The 15,490-nt window shown below is 43.8% G+C and overlaps 1 protein-coding gene across 1 annotated transcript; it reads right to left on the bottom strand.

Annotated features, from left to right (window-relative positions):
* Positions 1-1,801: 1,801 nt before the first annotated feature.
* On the bottom strand, positions 1,802-15,485 carry ABCG8 (ATP binding cassette subfamily G member 8). The gene is made up of 13 exons (XM_075412887.1): positions 15,292-15,485; positions 13,897-14,001; positions 12,975-13,131; positions 10,801-11,039; positions 10,245-10,377; positions 8,216-8,485; positions 6,132-6,297; positions 5,951-6,043; positions 4,961-5,160; positions 4,758-4,834; positions 3,108-3,375; positions 2,432-2,559; positions 1,802-1,946 (listed from the first exon to the last, which is right to left on the bottom strand). Exons 1-13 carry the CDS (start codon positions 15,361-15,363, stop codon positions 1,809-1,811), a joined length of 2,046 nt encoding a protein of 681 aa, XP_075269002.1. The 5' UTR covers positions 15,364-15,485; the 3' UTR covers positions 1,802-1,808.
* Positions 15,486-15,490: the final 5 nt, after the last annotated feature.

Consider the following 15,490-nt stretch of genomic DNA (forward strand, 5'->3'; position numbering starts at 1 on the left):
TTTCTCCCATTGTGTCTCTCCTTTTTTTTATTAAACATCAAAGTGAATTCACAACAGAGAGTCAGCCTAGAATTTAATCCTCTAAATACCTTGAAAATAGAGGTTTAGACTAGAAGTACCAATGTATACCCTTAAAACTTCAGTGTAATATAAAAGAGATTCTAATCACAACAGATCATTACAAAGAAGAGTAAACCACTTTAAAAAAATTAAGTGTCTTAAATATAATAAAAAGGAATAATTAAGAATCAAACAGGAAGCTGCTATTCTGACAATTTAATGATGCTGAATTGGACTGAAAGAATTGGCTTTGCCATTAAAAAGGCAATGAAAATCTGGTAATTTCAAAATGGCACTAGGATCAGATCAAGCAGGTTTTTTTCAAAATGAAATGCATCAGAACCAGTGAGAAAAGGTAGAGTTCACCTCAGAAAAACCCTGGGGGGTTCTGGATTCCTACTGCTGCCTGGGGCTGACGCTGTGCTTTTATCAGACCTGCTTAACATCTTTAGAGTGGGGCCTTCCCAGGAATTTACTACCACGTGGAACCTGTGGAAAGTAACGTGGCAGCCCTAATTGCCAAATTGAACAATAAAATATTGATGTTCTTCCATTCTTATTTCTTTTTTTTCTTTTTTTAAAAAAGGTATTTACGTAACAGTATCTGGGCCATTATAGCCAATTACCCTAGGAGATTTCCACTGTGTGCAACACGTAAACGGGAGTAGAGTAGATGATGTGCTTTGGGGGTCTGTATGTAAGCAGAGACATGCGTCCAAACATTTAAAATCAAGCAAGCTGATCTTATAAAATGCTCACAACAAGCATACACCTAATTTGCACGTGCATTTACCATGACTGTGTGTGAATTACAAGCCACCGATTCACTGTTACTCGTTTTCTGAGCATGTGTGTCCTACGGCTGAGCGTAACTGGGTGCCTGATTACAAGCACTTCACAGTGCCAAATCACCTTTAGATTTTTAGTTACTGGAGGGGCAGGTTTGGTATTTTCTACCTGATAGGCATAGCAACCCAATGCTATGATTCGTATTGCCAGGGAGAAAGATGTGATTAACAACAATCTGTTGGTGCCTATTTATGCTGTAGAGATGAACCCAAGAAGGTGAGACAAAATTATCTGTTACAAGAAATAATGTGTACAGTGAGAAAATACCCATTTTGTGCATCAACAGCGTCTAACTGGAACACGAAGGCCCAGCCTCAAAGCGGATGAGCGCTGGCAAACAACGCCGGATGGCGAACAGTTGCGTTTTCCACCCCTGCGCGTCCTCCCGAGGCACCCGCGCCATCGCCCGCGCCGCTTCCCTCGGCGCTGTTCTCACGGGCGCCGGCCGGTTCCGGCGCTGCAGGCGGCAGCGCTCGGTGCGCGCCGACCCTCTGCCGGCAGAGCCCTCCCCGCCGAGCGCGCCGTCACCGCGCCTTCCGCCGCCTCCGACCGAAACCTCGGCCGGCACGAGGCGCGGTGCGGCGCTCCTCACCGGTGGGGTTTCGGGGTGTGGAGAACGCGTCCGCGTCCGGCCCGCTCTCAGAGCCCTGCGTCGGGCGGAGGAGCGACCCCCCCGCCCCGAGGCCCCGCGGCGGGGGGCTCCGGGGCGGGCGCGGGCCGTTGGCGGGGTCCGGGGCGGCGGGGGCGGGCGAGGCCCCGCTGGCGGCGGCCGGGCGCACCGCCGGGGCTCTGCTGCCATCCTGTGGCCGCTCGGCCGGGTCCCGCCCGCAGCCCCGCGGCGGCCGGGAGCGAGCTGCGGGGCGGGCCCGGGCCCCGCGGCCGCGGTGCGGGGGTCGCCGCTACCAGTCCTGGGTGGATTTCTGCCTGATGAGCCGCAGCGACAGGTAGTAGAGGAGCAGGAAGCTGCCGACCACGGCGGCGAGGACGAGGTAGCTGACGAAGAGCGGCTGGGCGTCCAGGCCCAGGGCCTGCGTCACCTGCAACCACCGGCAACCAGGAGTTAGGGACGGACGGACACACGCGGAATTTTGACGCTGGATGTACAAAACGTGATTTGTGCGCCAGCTCCCCGGGCCCCTGCCGCCCTCACGCTTGGTTTCCAGCTGGATGTGGCGTTCGGAGGGGCTCGGCAGCAGTCGCAGTCGTGCTGCGCCATTTCGGAGGAGCACGGGCCAGCGCCCGAACGGCTCCAACCCCAGCAAGCGTCTGGCTGGGCCTGGTGTAGAAAATAGCTGTCCCTTTATTCCTTTTTTCTCCACCCCCCCCCTTTCCACTAAAAAGAGAGGGATGCAAGGAGCGACTGCTGCAGGGACGTCTGCGGGGACAAATGTGAAATGCGCCAAGTGTAACGCGACTTCACGAACTGCTTTTAGCCCACAATATCTACTGAACTATGACGGGTATATAAATGGCGTTCTAGTTAGCTGTCAAACGTTTGTAACAGTTTCTATTAGCGACTTACAAGTTTCCCTGGTATTTGGACGGTGGTGTTTCCAACAGCCATTTCGTATGTGATGTCAGTGAACTGAATCTGCATCATGCCTTGAAAACTCCATCTGGGAAAGGAGATTTTAGAAATCCAAAATGGAACTGGGAAAATAAAAAAGACAGAAAGAAACTTACTTACATACACAAAACTTACTCGAGATCTCAAAAATTGCTGTGTTGCCACCAAATATAGCAGTTTTGTCTAATTTCCTGACAACTAGAGACTGTAAACATATAACAGTTTGTAACTGAACAGAATAGCACGTATACTTTATGTTATTGTGTGGAGACGGGAAATTACGAGCGCTAATATCGACAGCCATCAAACTCCCACTGTGAACTAAGTCTTGCTGGAGCTCAGTCTTCATCTACTGAAGATAATTCTTTTTACTGAAAAATTTAGTGACCGCATAACAAGCCGTCCTTTCACTAGTGCTTTTTTGACCAGACTTATTGTTACCTCATTTTCAGATGGAGAAACTGATGTGAAATGAAGGGTCTGACACGACCGTCACCACCCAAGACGACAGTTGCAAAGGTAGGAATAAAGAAGTTCTCCTGCCCAGGACTCGCCCAGCCTCATAACAACCAGTCGCTAATGAAAACCATCGATGTTCCAGTTCGGAGGGATGGTGGGAGCTTTGTCTTACCTGTCCAGAGGTTTTCCAGGCTTATCACAAAACCACCGCTCAGGTAGAACGATGTGAAGAGGACGTTGCCCACGAAGGCTGAGAGCTGTAACGTCGGCAGCAGCGCTGCCATCCAGAGTGCCATCGCGCGGGCGCTGTACACAGCCAGCCACACCACAAGGAAGTTCAGCAGGAAATGTTCTGGTTCAGGAACCAGGTTTGCCAGCCAGTAGATGGGAAGCTCATAAATTATAATAAAAACACAGTGCTCTGGGAGCTCCCCTAAAAGCTGTTCAGGAAGAGGGGAAAAAAAACAAAAAAAAAAACCAACAAAAAAAAAAGCACAGAAAAATAAGTTTAATGATAGTCACAAAACCTTCTGAGATGCAGCTCAACGTGCTTATGGACTGTCTGTGAAAACTACAGGAAATACTCCCTTAGAACGCAGTCACCTCCCGATAGGGGTTGTCAGCGACACGCGAAAACAATCCACGACAGCAACTGAAATCCTCACCAGTTTTTTCTCCATTTGTGACAATTCCTATAACTAATTGTTAAATTGAGAGGATTCTTGTTACAGATTAGATGTCTTGTTTCGTTGCCGTTTTGGTGGCTTCTAAGAATTTAAGACACTCTCCCTGAGAACTGGTGCGCTTGTCAACAGGAATACTGTTCCTGACTCATCACAACTGTACGTTTTGTTCAAATTTGGTTAAACCTAGCGTGAGATCAAATTCGAGACAAATTTGGCTGTTGGTCACTTCCCCAGTTTGTCCCAAATGCAGTCCAGTTAGTAACTACTTAAATCATTGTAGAACAAAACCGTGCTTAGGATTTTCTCAAATATCTAAAGATATGTATAGAGAGTGTTATGATTATTTCTTCCAAAGAGGGTTGCTGCTATCCTCTAATACTAAGGTTGTAACAAATTACATCGATTTCTCTACGAATAATGTGCAATCTTTGTGACACAATGCAAAGAATATTTCTCTCTGGCAACCACTAATAAGCATTTAAAATCTTGTGCAGAAATGGAAACCTAAATTACAGATGCCATGGCAGGCAGAACTCATCTAACAGTGGCAACATCACAAAGAAGGGATTATTCTAAACCCTTGTGAGAAAGAGAATGTAATTTTCTTGAAGTTCAAAATTTATTTCCCAAAATTCTGGCTCTTTATACACTTAATACAATTGTTTGTCTCTGACCAGTACAGACCCAAACAACTACTGGAAATGCCACGGTTAGCATTTTGTCATTTCTGTTTTACTTTTGCTTTAGCATTTAATATGAATATTTTATTCTACAGATCAAGACATAAAATCAGACTTTCAAGGATGATTCAGCGAAGGAAATATGCAGGTATGTAAAAATGTCTAAACTCTTAAATTTGAGTTTGAGCTTTCTCAAATTTTGGCTAAACAACCCAGTGGAAGATTCTTCTTTGGCTTTTCTGGGGTGGGATCTCAGCTGTGACTTATGGCCACAGATCTAGGAGTGTGAGGTGTAAGCCATTAATGCCTAGGAAGCGAGAACGAGCCTTAGCTGACAGGCACAAAAGAACAAATTCTGATAGGAACGTGATCATTTATACAACAAGGCTTTGGTTTGTTTGTGTTCTTTAATGTTAAAGCTAGCTGTCTGTATTTCCTGGCGACAAAACCAGTTACCTTAGCAAAGAAGTACGGAGTAACAGAGTACATTCCATCTTCCAAATCGTGATAAAGCATAGCTCTTTCTGAATGACCTGCAGGGTAGGAACAAACCGGTTGGTTTCTTCCTAGGGTTGCCTTAATAAGTTTAATTTTTTCATCAATTTGGGAATTTTCTGAGTTTGATTGCTTATAACATTTACAAGAAAACTGACACTTACATTTGGCAACAACATCCAAAATCACTGTGAATGGGATCAGTGCACCTATCATGTACAACAGTGCTGTTGTGTCACGAATAGAGAGTCTCGTTTTCTCATGGCCGTAGTACAAAAATCCAATTAATAATGACATGAGAAGGGCCTCGGATCCATGGATTAATAACGTTGACAGATCTCTGAAGTCGTTGGAGACTTGACGACTAGGAAAACAGCAACGTTGACCATAAGGTGTAGTACTTACTAATGCCAGTTATATTCAGATACATTGCCCCAAAGGCTCTGATAAAATCAGTTCATGGAACTCGCTTACTTTGAGTAGGACGGGAGTTGGGCTGTCCATTTCTGTAAAGGATTTTACCTAATCAAACCTACTGAGTGCCTGTAGCTCCCTTGTGTTTCAGGTATGAAACGCTGAATGCTTGAAGGAAAGCAGTGGGGGTGGGACAGTCTGATTTTAGAGATGCAGAAGAAATTACTTTAGTTACAGAAGTCTCTCTGTTAAGGACCTGTAGCATACAGCTGATACTGGTAGTGATGTTCTGCATGTATTAAACCAGCTGATTGCGTTTCTTTTGAGTACAGAAGCATGAGACCCAACTACAATACTCATCCATGCTGGCTATAATCAGTGAAGCTGCCTGGCTTCAAAACTGAGGCAGAGATGTGAGGATGGCAGCGCCTGAGCCTTCCACGTGGCTGCCTGGGCTTGCCGAGGGTTGAGCCACCGTGCTTCGGCATGGGTATCGGGATGGCAGCACCCAAAACTGGGACGCCCGTTCCTGAGCCTGGAGGCTCCTGCTGCTGCTTAAAGCCACAGGGTCCCAGCGACGTGAGCTGGAGCTGGCTGCGTCTGGACGGAGCCTTGGGGCGGAAAGGTGGGGCCGTACCTCTGCACTTTCAGCATGCACTCAGTTCTCATTTTGTACTTTCTTATGCTTTAAAATACAAAGGGACATAATACATAGCAGTTTATGCTGGAGATAACGTTACCTTAATAATACAGTGAACTGCTTTAAGACTCCTGGTAACTGATGACTTGAATGGTGAGGCATGTTGATAGCCTCTTCTGAACTTAAATGGGACCTGCCCAAAAGAAAAAAGAAAAAAAATTGACATTAGCACAGGCTGTAGCTGCTGTTCCACACCTGCTGTATGACGTGCTTTTCTTTACCTTTGCTTGCTGGATGTGGTTGCAACGTTGTCTCTTTCAGTAACTTTCCATAAGAAATCATCGAAATCTTTGACTTTTTCTAGGAACAAGTTGGCAAGAGTATTTGCTCTTTTTCGGCTCTCCATCTCCTTTTCTGCGGTCTGTTTGTCGATACTGGTCAAATCAACTGCAAGACATTACTTGACATGAGTCCGTATGCTACAGATGCAGCAACCTTATGATGTGTTTAGAATCAGAGATTTCACTGTGAACAGACAGTAGGACCTGTGTGCATACATTAAGCTACAGTGGTTAAAACTGTATCCGTTACTTTGGGTAATTAGAGAAGAACAGATTGTTAATGTGTGTTTTGTCTTGGGAGGTGTTTCCTACCTAGTCGTTCAATGGTTCACTGAGAGATTTCTCATAATTGCTTATGATACTGTTATAAACTACTATTTTAGGTTTTTCTAAATTTAGTAGTGGCTTGAGAGGTGTGCTGAGAATAAACAGTTTGAATTTCCTTCCTGCCATGTAGCCATTTATAATCTGATGTGTGACTTTGACTTAAATCACATATTTTTTCTCCATCTGTGACATGACAGTTATCATCTTTTTTTGTATCTTACAGAGGTGCCATAAACTTTACCTGGTACTCAGAAAGCCCAAGAAGAGTATTATCTAAGGGCAACACAGTAGCAGCAACAATAGTTGACTTAGCATTATTTTTTCACTTAATAAAACCATTTTTTTAAGATCTAAACTTTTAACAGTATTTTCCCATCCTGACCTTCAGTGTAGAGTGACACTTCACATTTTGCAGATGCTTTCTGAGAACTGTCATTGCATGTTTTGCGGCTCCTTACATTGGGCTGATCAGCCACTGTTCAGCAGGAGTCTGTCAGAAATGAGTTGCAATCTGCCCTACCTCTTCCCTTCTGCCGTGAGCTCCTGTTTCTCTATCATCAGACACACAGCCAGCATTTGTGCATTTCCATCAGGCGCCTCTTCTGGCTGTGGCATCCTCTACCATCCTGTTGTCCCATTTGCACCTCCCTGCTGCCCGTATTTCTCTTCTCTTCCTATAGGTACTGACTGTGTATGCCGCTGAATGATCTTCCACCTCCCTTTCTCATCCCTCCCTGCTGCCATCTCATAGGGGTTTGTCTCTGTAACCACAGGCTGTAGCTACAAGTTTCCCCAGGACTGCTTCACGTTCTCCATTCCCATACGGGGGTGCTGCAAGCCTTCCTCAAGGCTGCGCCTGGCTGAGAACTGCTCTGAACCATGGCGGTGACAAAAGTCTTCTTGCAGGGCTTGACACTGAGGTTAACTTCTGTTTATCTCTGCACAGCTGATAGGAGCTGATGCCGCCTGCCACATCGGCACAGCCGAAGAGATTACTCCATGGCATTGTCTGTACAAGGTTCCCCAGCCAACTTGAGTGCAACATCCTACAGGCTGGAACTGAAGCAACCTCCGTGGTAGGAGACTCCTGCCATTAGATTAACAGACCCAGATTCCCTTTGCACGTGGCAAAAACCAGAAGAGGAACGGAACTGGAACCATGCAGTTAACTTTCTTTGAGCGGAGGAATAAAAGGATTGCTGTTCTGGGCTTGGGCTCTCTCCTTTCCAATACACTCTGTTGGGCAGCACTCTCCTTTCCCATTTATTGTACCAGGTGTGCATTATTCCTCACTGTGGGAAACTTGCTTCCTGCATTTCTTGGTTTAGAAGTCAGAGGACTGGCTACAGAAAGCAATTGATCTGTTCGTCCATGTCTTTATCTGTGAAGGTAAAAGTTTCCACCAGCTAAAACATGGGAATGTGTGTGCTAAACATGTGGAAGAGTTGCTACACCTGGCAGGGTAAGAAGGAGGATTATTTAAAATTGATTTTGTCCATACCCCTTGTTTTTGTTACATTTCCTGCACTGCCAGATAAGAATCTTATTAAAAACTGAACTTGCTACAGTATTGATCTGAGTCAGTTATATGGCATTTCTAAGACAGTTACGGTTAATAAAAATCAATGTTAGCTGATATGCTGACGAAAGCGAATGACTCCCAGTAACCTTTTTTTATGGCAGTGCTTGATACTAACCATAGAAGTCTGCGGGATTGCTGTACCTTGGGCAGGGATAGCCTAGTTCAGTGAAATACTGGACCATGTCTCTAGCTGTTCCAGAATAGACAGTGAGTCCAGACGTCATCAGAAGAACTAAATCAAACAGTTGGAAGATATCTGACCGGGGCTGATGAAGTGAAAGGAGAACTAGTCTGTTTCCTCTGGCCAGTCTGGATAACGTTATCACGAGGTTGTGTGCCGTAAAACTGTCCAGTCCAGATGTGGGTTCATCAAGGATGAGTATTCCTGCCAAAGACAATAAAATTAGCTGTGGAAAGCAGCATGTTTGATTTGGAAAATATGTTCTAAGTGAAAAGGTGCTAGTGCATGAAATCTCACTGATATTTTCCTTTTTTTTAAAAAAAAATTAAAAGTCCAAAGTATACTTCATGCCAACATCACATAATATTCAACAATGGCAACTCCTTCCCCTATCTTACTGCACACAATGACCAAGAGTAATTATTTTAAATCTTATCCTGCTCCCACTGGAAACAAGCATTTTTTTAATTTCTTTTTTTTCATTGGGATGCAGATTTAGGTTCCTTATTAAATTTACATTCTTCTCTGCAGTTTTTGCACTTTACCTGTACAAATATCAGGTACATGAATATTAATTAATACAATAGTATTAGTTTTGTACCCTGTCTACTGAAATATTTTAACCTGAATGCTCAATATTTAAACCTGTTGCATTGCTCATGTGTAAATACTCACACAGCATTATTTTAGATAGCTTCTTCCCCCAACCTGTGCCCTGTTTTACACCTGTTCGCACATATATATGAGGAGATATGCATAGGTTGGGAATTTTTTTTCGTTTGCTTGGTTTTGTGATTGGTTGTTACAAACTTGAAAAGGTTTTTTTATTTTGCATTGTTTGTGTTGTCATAGAACTTAATGGCCTCAATCAGTACAAGGCAATCTCTGTACACAGACACATAGTTTCTGTGCTGGGGGGTATAACACATGTTTGAAATGTAAAGAAAGCTTTAGTTATTTTTTCCTAGAATTAGTTATTCTTTCACTTCAGTACCAGCACATCTACTCCCGAGCAGCACTTTTTACAAAAAAAGACTTCTGCTTTCCCCACAATTACAAAAATGTAACTTTATACAAGCAAAAAATTCACAGATCCATTTCCTGGTGGAAGACCTGATGGGAAATCTTGCTCAACAAGAGGCTCAGCCAAGATTATTAGTGCTTTTGATACATATCTATATGTGTATCTGTATATACAAGAGCAGATAGGGGATTCAATCCTGCAATATCAGCTGCAGATTTAGGCTCGTGTTTTGCTTCTACTGAAGATGATGGAAATTTCTAGTTTACTTGCGGCATGAGCCAGCCACGTCAGTGACTTGCACAAGACCCCAATGACTGACTGTGCAGCCAAGGAAATGACCTTCCCTGTTAACGTTGCGCATGTAAATGGGCTGGGTTGGAGGAAAGGAAAACAATCTTGATGTTCTAACAGGCCAGCAAGTAACTGGCCAAAGTAACTTCCAAAGTAACTTGTGGCCTGCGGTCAGATAAAAACCAAACCTCATACTGACACGCACAAAGCAGAGCGCTGCTGTGAGGGTGACTTCAGGCAGCTGTCAGTAGTTCGTGTGGTGGTGGTTTTAGAGAGCAGTGGGTGGAGGCTCCCAGGGGTCTTTGCCTGGCTCTGTCCCTGCTGCTCCGCTGGCAAAGGTGACAGAAGCAAAAGCGGGCTGGCTCCTGAACCACTCCATTTGCAGAATTATTACTGTCATCCTTACGTTATTATCTGTGATCAGCACTGATTTCAATTTAAGCAAATGGACCAGCCCCCACTCACTGTGCCTAACTTTGCTATAGAGAGGTAACCTCTGGCAGAGGGTGGTGCAAGACCTGTTAAGTGACCTGAGCATGAACTCCTCAAGCTGTCCGTGACTCTTCCCTAAAAGCTCATATCTTCATTTACTGCCCCATTTCCCTTGGTCTGTGGTGGGCACAAGGAAGGTGTCAGGATTTTGCTCACCCGGGTTCCAGAGCAGCTGCACACCGATGCTCACTCTCCGCCTCTCGCCTCCCGAAACGCCGCGGAGGTACTCGTTCCCTACCCTGGTGTTTGCACACTGACGCAAGCGTAGCTCTGCTATCACGTCTTCTACCTGGGGGGGATCCGAAGGGTTAACAGTCATAGATAAAGCAAGAGTACATTTACGCGTTCGTGGATAGATGAGGTTGAAAATATAATTAACGTGCTTAAAATTCATCTGGATATTACATTGCTATCTGATCAAGAGACACTTGAAAACAAATCTTGATTTTGGAGAGAATATTAAAAAAGGCTCAGCGATCAGCAATTTAGTTCTTCTTTCAGCCTCTGTAATGCTTTCTGTAGATTGTCATTTTTTATGAGCTTTGGAACAATTGCTGGTTTCTATTTTGAAAGAAGAAAAAGGTTTATAATTCATAATCTACATGAAAAAATGCCAGATTAGCTGTTCTGACTCCAAACACACAGGATCTCTTGGATAATTTCTGTCAGACACATTTTTGACAACTTTATTTTTTTCCAACAGCTTAATTACCCTTTTTTTCCTTTGTGAGTCTGAAAAAAACTTTGGAAGGCGCAGTTTGGCAACGAACAATAGCGTTTCTCTGACAGTCAGGTGGGGGAGCAGTCGGTCATCCTGCCGCACGTGTGCGATGCATTTCTTAACAAGCTGGGGAGTGCTGGGTTTGTTATTGATCATGATTTGACCAGACTTGATTTTGCCTCCATGATCCCGACATGTTATCACATCAAGCAAAGATGTCTTTCCACCATCTAGAAAAACCAAAATTGAAAATTAAATTAATTTCCAAGGGATTATTTTGAAAAGTTGATGTAGTCACAGATAGAGGACAGAAGTTCTTGTTCCCTAGCATCTTTTCTCCAGCCCTCCCTGAAGCTTTTCCAAAGCTGCAGAGACAGGATGATTTTGAAAGAAAATACTGACACCTGGCTACAAGCTCATGTTCAGGCAATCTCTCTCCTCTGGAATGGAGTACGTGGCTTTAACCTTTGTCATTTCTCAGCAGAACTGGGTAGTTGGGCGTGGAGCGTAGCTCCGTGAACTCAAGAAGCACCATCTCTTTGTCCTCTTGTTACCTCTCTCACTTTTGAAAAGTAAGTGAAAGGTGGTATCTTGCGCTGGCTGCAGGGCTGGCAACTAAACGTTCGGCAAGAGCTCGCTTTGTGCAGGGAATTGCGAATTCAGAAACGGCAGCTAGAAGAGCTGAATGACTAAGGGGCTGAATGATTATACAGACAATAAGAATCTTAATCATGATTGAAATAAAAATTATTATGACTTAAATAAGACAAAAAGTCATTTAAATAATTAAGAAAAGCTGGCTCATACTCAGAGCTAAGGTAAGTAAAACAATGAAAACAAAACCTGATCTGGAATTAAATAGCAAATGAATTTTTCGTTTTTGCTCTATAATACTGTATGTAAACACACAGAGCTGTCTTATTATGATTAGGTGTCATTTATTTCTAGTCTCCCTGTTGAAAGATTAACTCCACACTTGTTTCTTAAGATATACATTTTAAAAAAGAAACCCATCCATCTGTAAACCATGTATTGCTCTATTTAAGAGTGACATATTGATTGCCATTGACAATGTGAAACCCATCAGCAGTTTAATCCATTTTACTAAGGCATTTGATGAAATAGATGATAAACAGCTTTTAAAAATAGTTTGACTAGTTTGCTGAAAAGGGTTTGTGCTCAGTGTATGTTGCCTTACACAGGTGCTATATCTATAACTCAACACGTTATTTCATCACAAGCTTTTATTATCAGGAAAGTCTCTAAGCTACAACTTCAATTATATTAAGGATATGTGCTAAGAAAAAATTCCCGTGGCAAGGGGGAAGAAAAACCTCTTTTGTAGAAATAAAGTTAAAAATTCTTTGGCAAATATGCCTGGCCTTTGAGAGAGAGCATCTTCACTGAATCACTGTGCTAACCTGAGGTAAGAGTCTAGTGGAGACACAGCATGGGGGTTTTTAGCTCCAAAGTATGGGTACTTTTTACTTCTGTTTAACAGGTCACGTGTCTACTTCTTATCGCCCTAGATGAGCTTAGACTCAACAAACCACACGGGGTAAAGGACATCTCATCTATCCATTAGTCAGCCTCGCCCTGGAGATTAAACCAGTTCCACCAGGAAAAACAAAAAAGTAAGAAAGCAGAGACCCACTTTAAAGCCGAACAGAAGAGGAACTGTCTTTTCTTCTCCATCAGTTTTTCTTCATTAATCCAAACGTGCTATTTTATGCTGTTAGAATTAAAGGGAATTCCTGCTTATGGCTGTGCAGGTCACCACTGATCTTTCTTATGGGATCTGGCCTCATTTGGCTGCTGTGTTACTGGGTAAGGTCTGCAGTTGGCCTGTTTTGAATCTGAGCCATGAAGCTGATTCATGTCCAGCAGAGCTGGGACTGCAGGCCACAGTTACAATACCCCACTACACCTCAGGGAACAAACAGCAAATGTGTACAAGTCATAACAACAAAATTGATTTTGAAAGTTTTTTCTCCCAGTATCATTCTTTGTTTCCTCATACATTTTAAAGAGTGTATTTAAGTGACACATTTGCCATAGTTGTTTCTCAACCAGATTTTGCCATTCAAAAGACTGCAGAGTGTTGCTCTTGGCTGTGTACGTTCTCTCTGAGAGTTGGTGAAATAATGAAATTTGGTTGCTCTTACCAGTGCTTCCTATAATAGCTAGCATCTGACCACTCTGAACTTTTAAATTCAGATTCTGGATTATTGGCACACAAGAACGGGGATCTGATTTCCAGGTCCATGGCATCTGCATCTGTGCGAGCTTTTCATACCAGGGAATCTGGGATGCCATGTTAACCTAACAGAAAGAAACAAGTCTCTTCAATTCAGACAATAAAATACTCAGCAATAAATATCTTCAAAGTTGTGATGTTACAAGTAGAGAATATGTTAAAACAATATTGTTAATCTTCAGAAAAACATAGAAGAAAGTTCTTTTACAGCCAGATATGGTTTTTGTGCATTGTTTCTTATTCTGTTAATCACTGAATCTGTCTCTGTCCTCTGTTACTTTGGTACTTAATATTGTTATTGTAAATTTTAAATGTTTAAAATTTTTAATATAATTTGAAATTATGCAAAATTGAAAATTGTGAAATCTTCAGATACCATGGTGGCACAAAGGGAGATCAGAAATTTCACTGGTTCCCTGAAATCCTGCTTGTTAGTCATCCTCTCTTTGTTTCCCTCTGCATACTCATTCTTGCCAGCAAGGACTCCCGCTATCCCTAGCTAGACAGAAGGTCCCTCTGCCCCAGCCCTCAGAGGAATATTTTGGCTCAAGACTGAGAAAAAACACAGCCTAGGAGCAGATCTCTCTTCTTGTCTTACCCCCTGGCTTTACTAGATATATTTACAATTGAGAATTTTGCCTGCTGTCAATATTGCAGCCAAGAGCACAGTTCTGCTCACAAAATGTCCGTGCATTTGACTGTGCAGTAGTCATGTGAACTTTGTTGTGAACTCTAGCGTTCTTTGGCTTTTCAAATGGCTTGCATTATAGAAATAGGCATTGCTGGATATGCTCCCTGCTGAAGGGAGGTATGTAAATTACAACTTTTACCTGGTAGTTGAGTTCTTTGACCTCGAGAATGTTTGATTTTCCGCTGTATGTGAAATACAGACTGTTATCTTCTTCAGAGCAAAAAATAGTGTCCTGGGCCTTGGTCTGCAAAAGTTATTAGGTTAATTACAATAGTTAATTACAATACCTAAAGTGCTGTTAAAATCTGAGTTCAAAAAAGGCAAAGCACAAAGGGAGATGTATTTTATGGGATAGAATGGTATTTCTGATGAATTAATGTAATGCAAAAGTCTGAAGGGTTGAAATGAGTTATCTGTTAATCAGTGTGAAAGGTACTTTGTTCTAGCGGCAGGTATGAGGGCCAAACATGCTGTGCTATGCTCTTCTATTTGCTTTCAGTTTGAATGGGATCACTTTCAAAACGGAGACAAATGTCATGCCACTATAAAGAGATAGGACTCTATTTCTGGTTTTGAGGAAAAAATGTACTGCTTCAGCAATGTTAGTCTACTGAACCGCAATGGTGCATATTGAAATTCCCAAGTTACAGCAGCTAAAAATTGAGGTTCACTGGAAGTATGTTCATTATGGTATTCCACATGGACTCGTTAACTTGGAGGCTTTGCGAACAAGTAGGTGTGCAACCATGAGTACAGTCTCTTTTTCTCCTCCTCTGTTTTTTAAATTCAGTTTGTCAACTGGAACATAGTGTTCTGAGATACCAGTTAAAATAACAGAGTCTCTGCTTGCCTTGGTTAACTTTTTGCATATAGCTGCAATTAAGAAGTCTTTGCTGAGGCAGCTTTCTGGCTTTGGGTTTAATTCTATGTGCATGCCTGTAGTTTTTACTCCAGCCAGCCGTATCTCTCGCACAGCCTCGTGCCTTTCCTACGAGTCAGACTGGTACCGTAGCCAAGGCAAACGTATCTGTTCCCAGCGCAACGGACCCTACCCGTGCCTGTGGTATCTTTGGCAGATGGTGACCACAGTCTTTGTGTGCACCTCCCACCCTCACAGCAAGCGAGGCTGATCTACCTCTTCCGCCTAGATACACAGCGGAAAGCAACGTGACACCAAGCAGCCTGAAAAGCCCCGTTAGAGCCCTCCAAGCTCCCTCTGCTGCCAAAGCACTCCGCCCGCTTGCTTACGTTGAACTTATTATTTTAAAAAAAATCAGCAAATGTAGGGAGCCGGTTTCACAGCGTGAAGGCATGTTCTGGGAAAGCCAGTCCAGGCCATGCTCGGGGACTTTCTGCTCCATCCTCGTGTTTGCAGACCCCCTCCGCCAGCCCCGCCGCCGTGGCAGGCACCTGAGCGCGGCTCGCGTGGCGCCGGCCCCGTCGCCCGTGCGCTCGTGCTTTCTGCTCCCTGTTTCAGCGCTGCAGCTGTGGGGTGGCCGAGCCCATCGCGTTCCTCCCCGCAGCTCTCACTCACCGGCGAGCCCTTGCATGGCGCCTGGCTCCAGCCAGCACTGTCCAGAGAGAATATCTCAGTGGCTTCCTTCATGCTGGTATCGGGAGGTCTTGCTCCCTGCCGTGGTTTGGCTGTGGGCTCTGTGGAAGGCGTGGAAATCCTTCTCCTCTTGGGATTGAGCTCAGCCCTTTCCAGGCGCCCTCAGCGCAGCACCATTTCT

Source organism: Opisthocomus hoazin, chromosome 2 (genome assembly GCF_030867145.1).
Source record: "Opisthocomus hoazin isolate bOpiHoa1 chromosome 2, bOpiHoa1.hap1, whole genome shotgun sequence".
Taxonomy (NCBI): domain Eukaryota; kingdom Metazoa; phylum Chordata; class Aves; order Opisthocomiformes; family Opisthocomidae; genus Opisthocomus; species Opisthocomus hoazin.

Excerpts from the sequence above, each read along its gene's own strand:
- ABCG8 (XM_075412887.1), bottom strand. The coding sequence starts at position 15,363 with ATGAAGGAAGCCACTGAGATATTCTCTCTGGACAGTGCTGGCTGGAGC. Across the intron at positions 13,132-13,896 it reads TCAAAGAACTCAACTACCAG|GTTAACATGGCATCCCAGAT; the intron begins GTAAAAGTTGTA and ends TCTTTCTGTTAG. Across the intron at positions 8,486-10,244 it reads GCAGCTGCTCTGGAACCCGG|GAATACTCATCCTTGATGAA; the intron begins GTGAGCAAAATC and ends TGTCTTTGGCAG.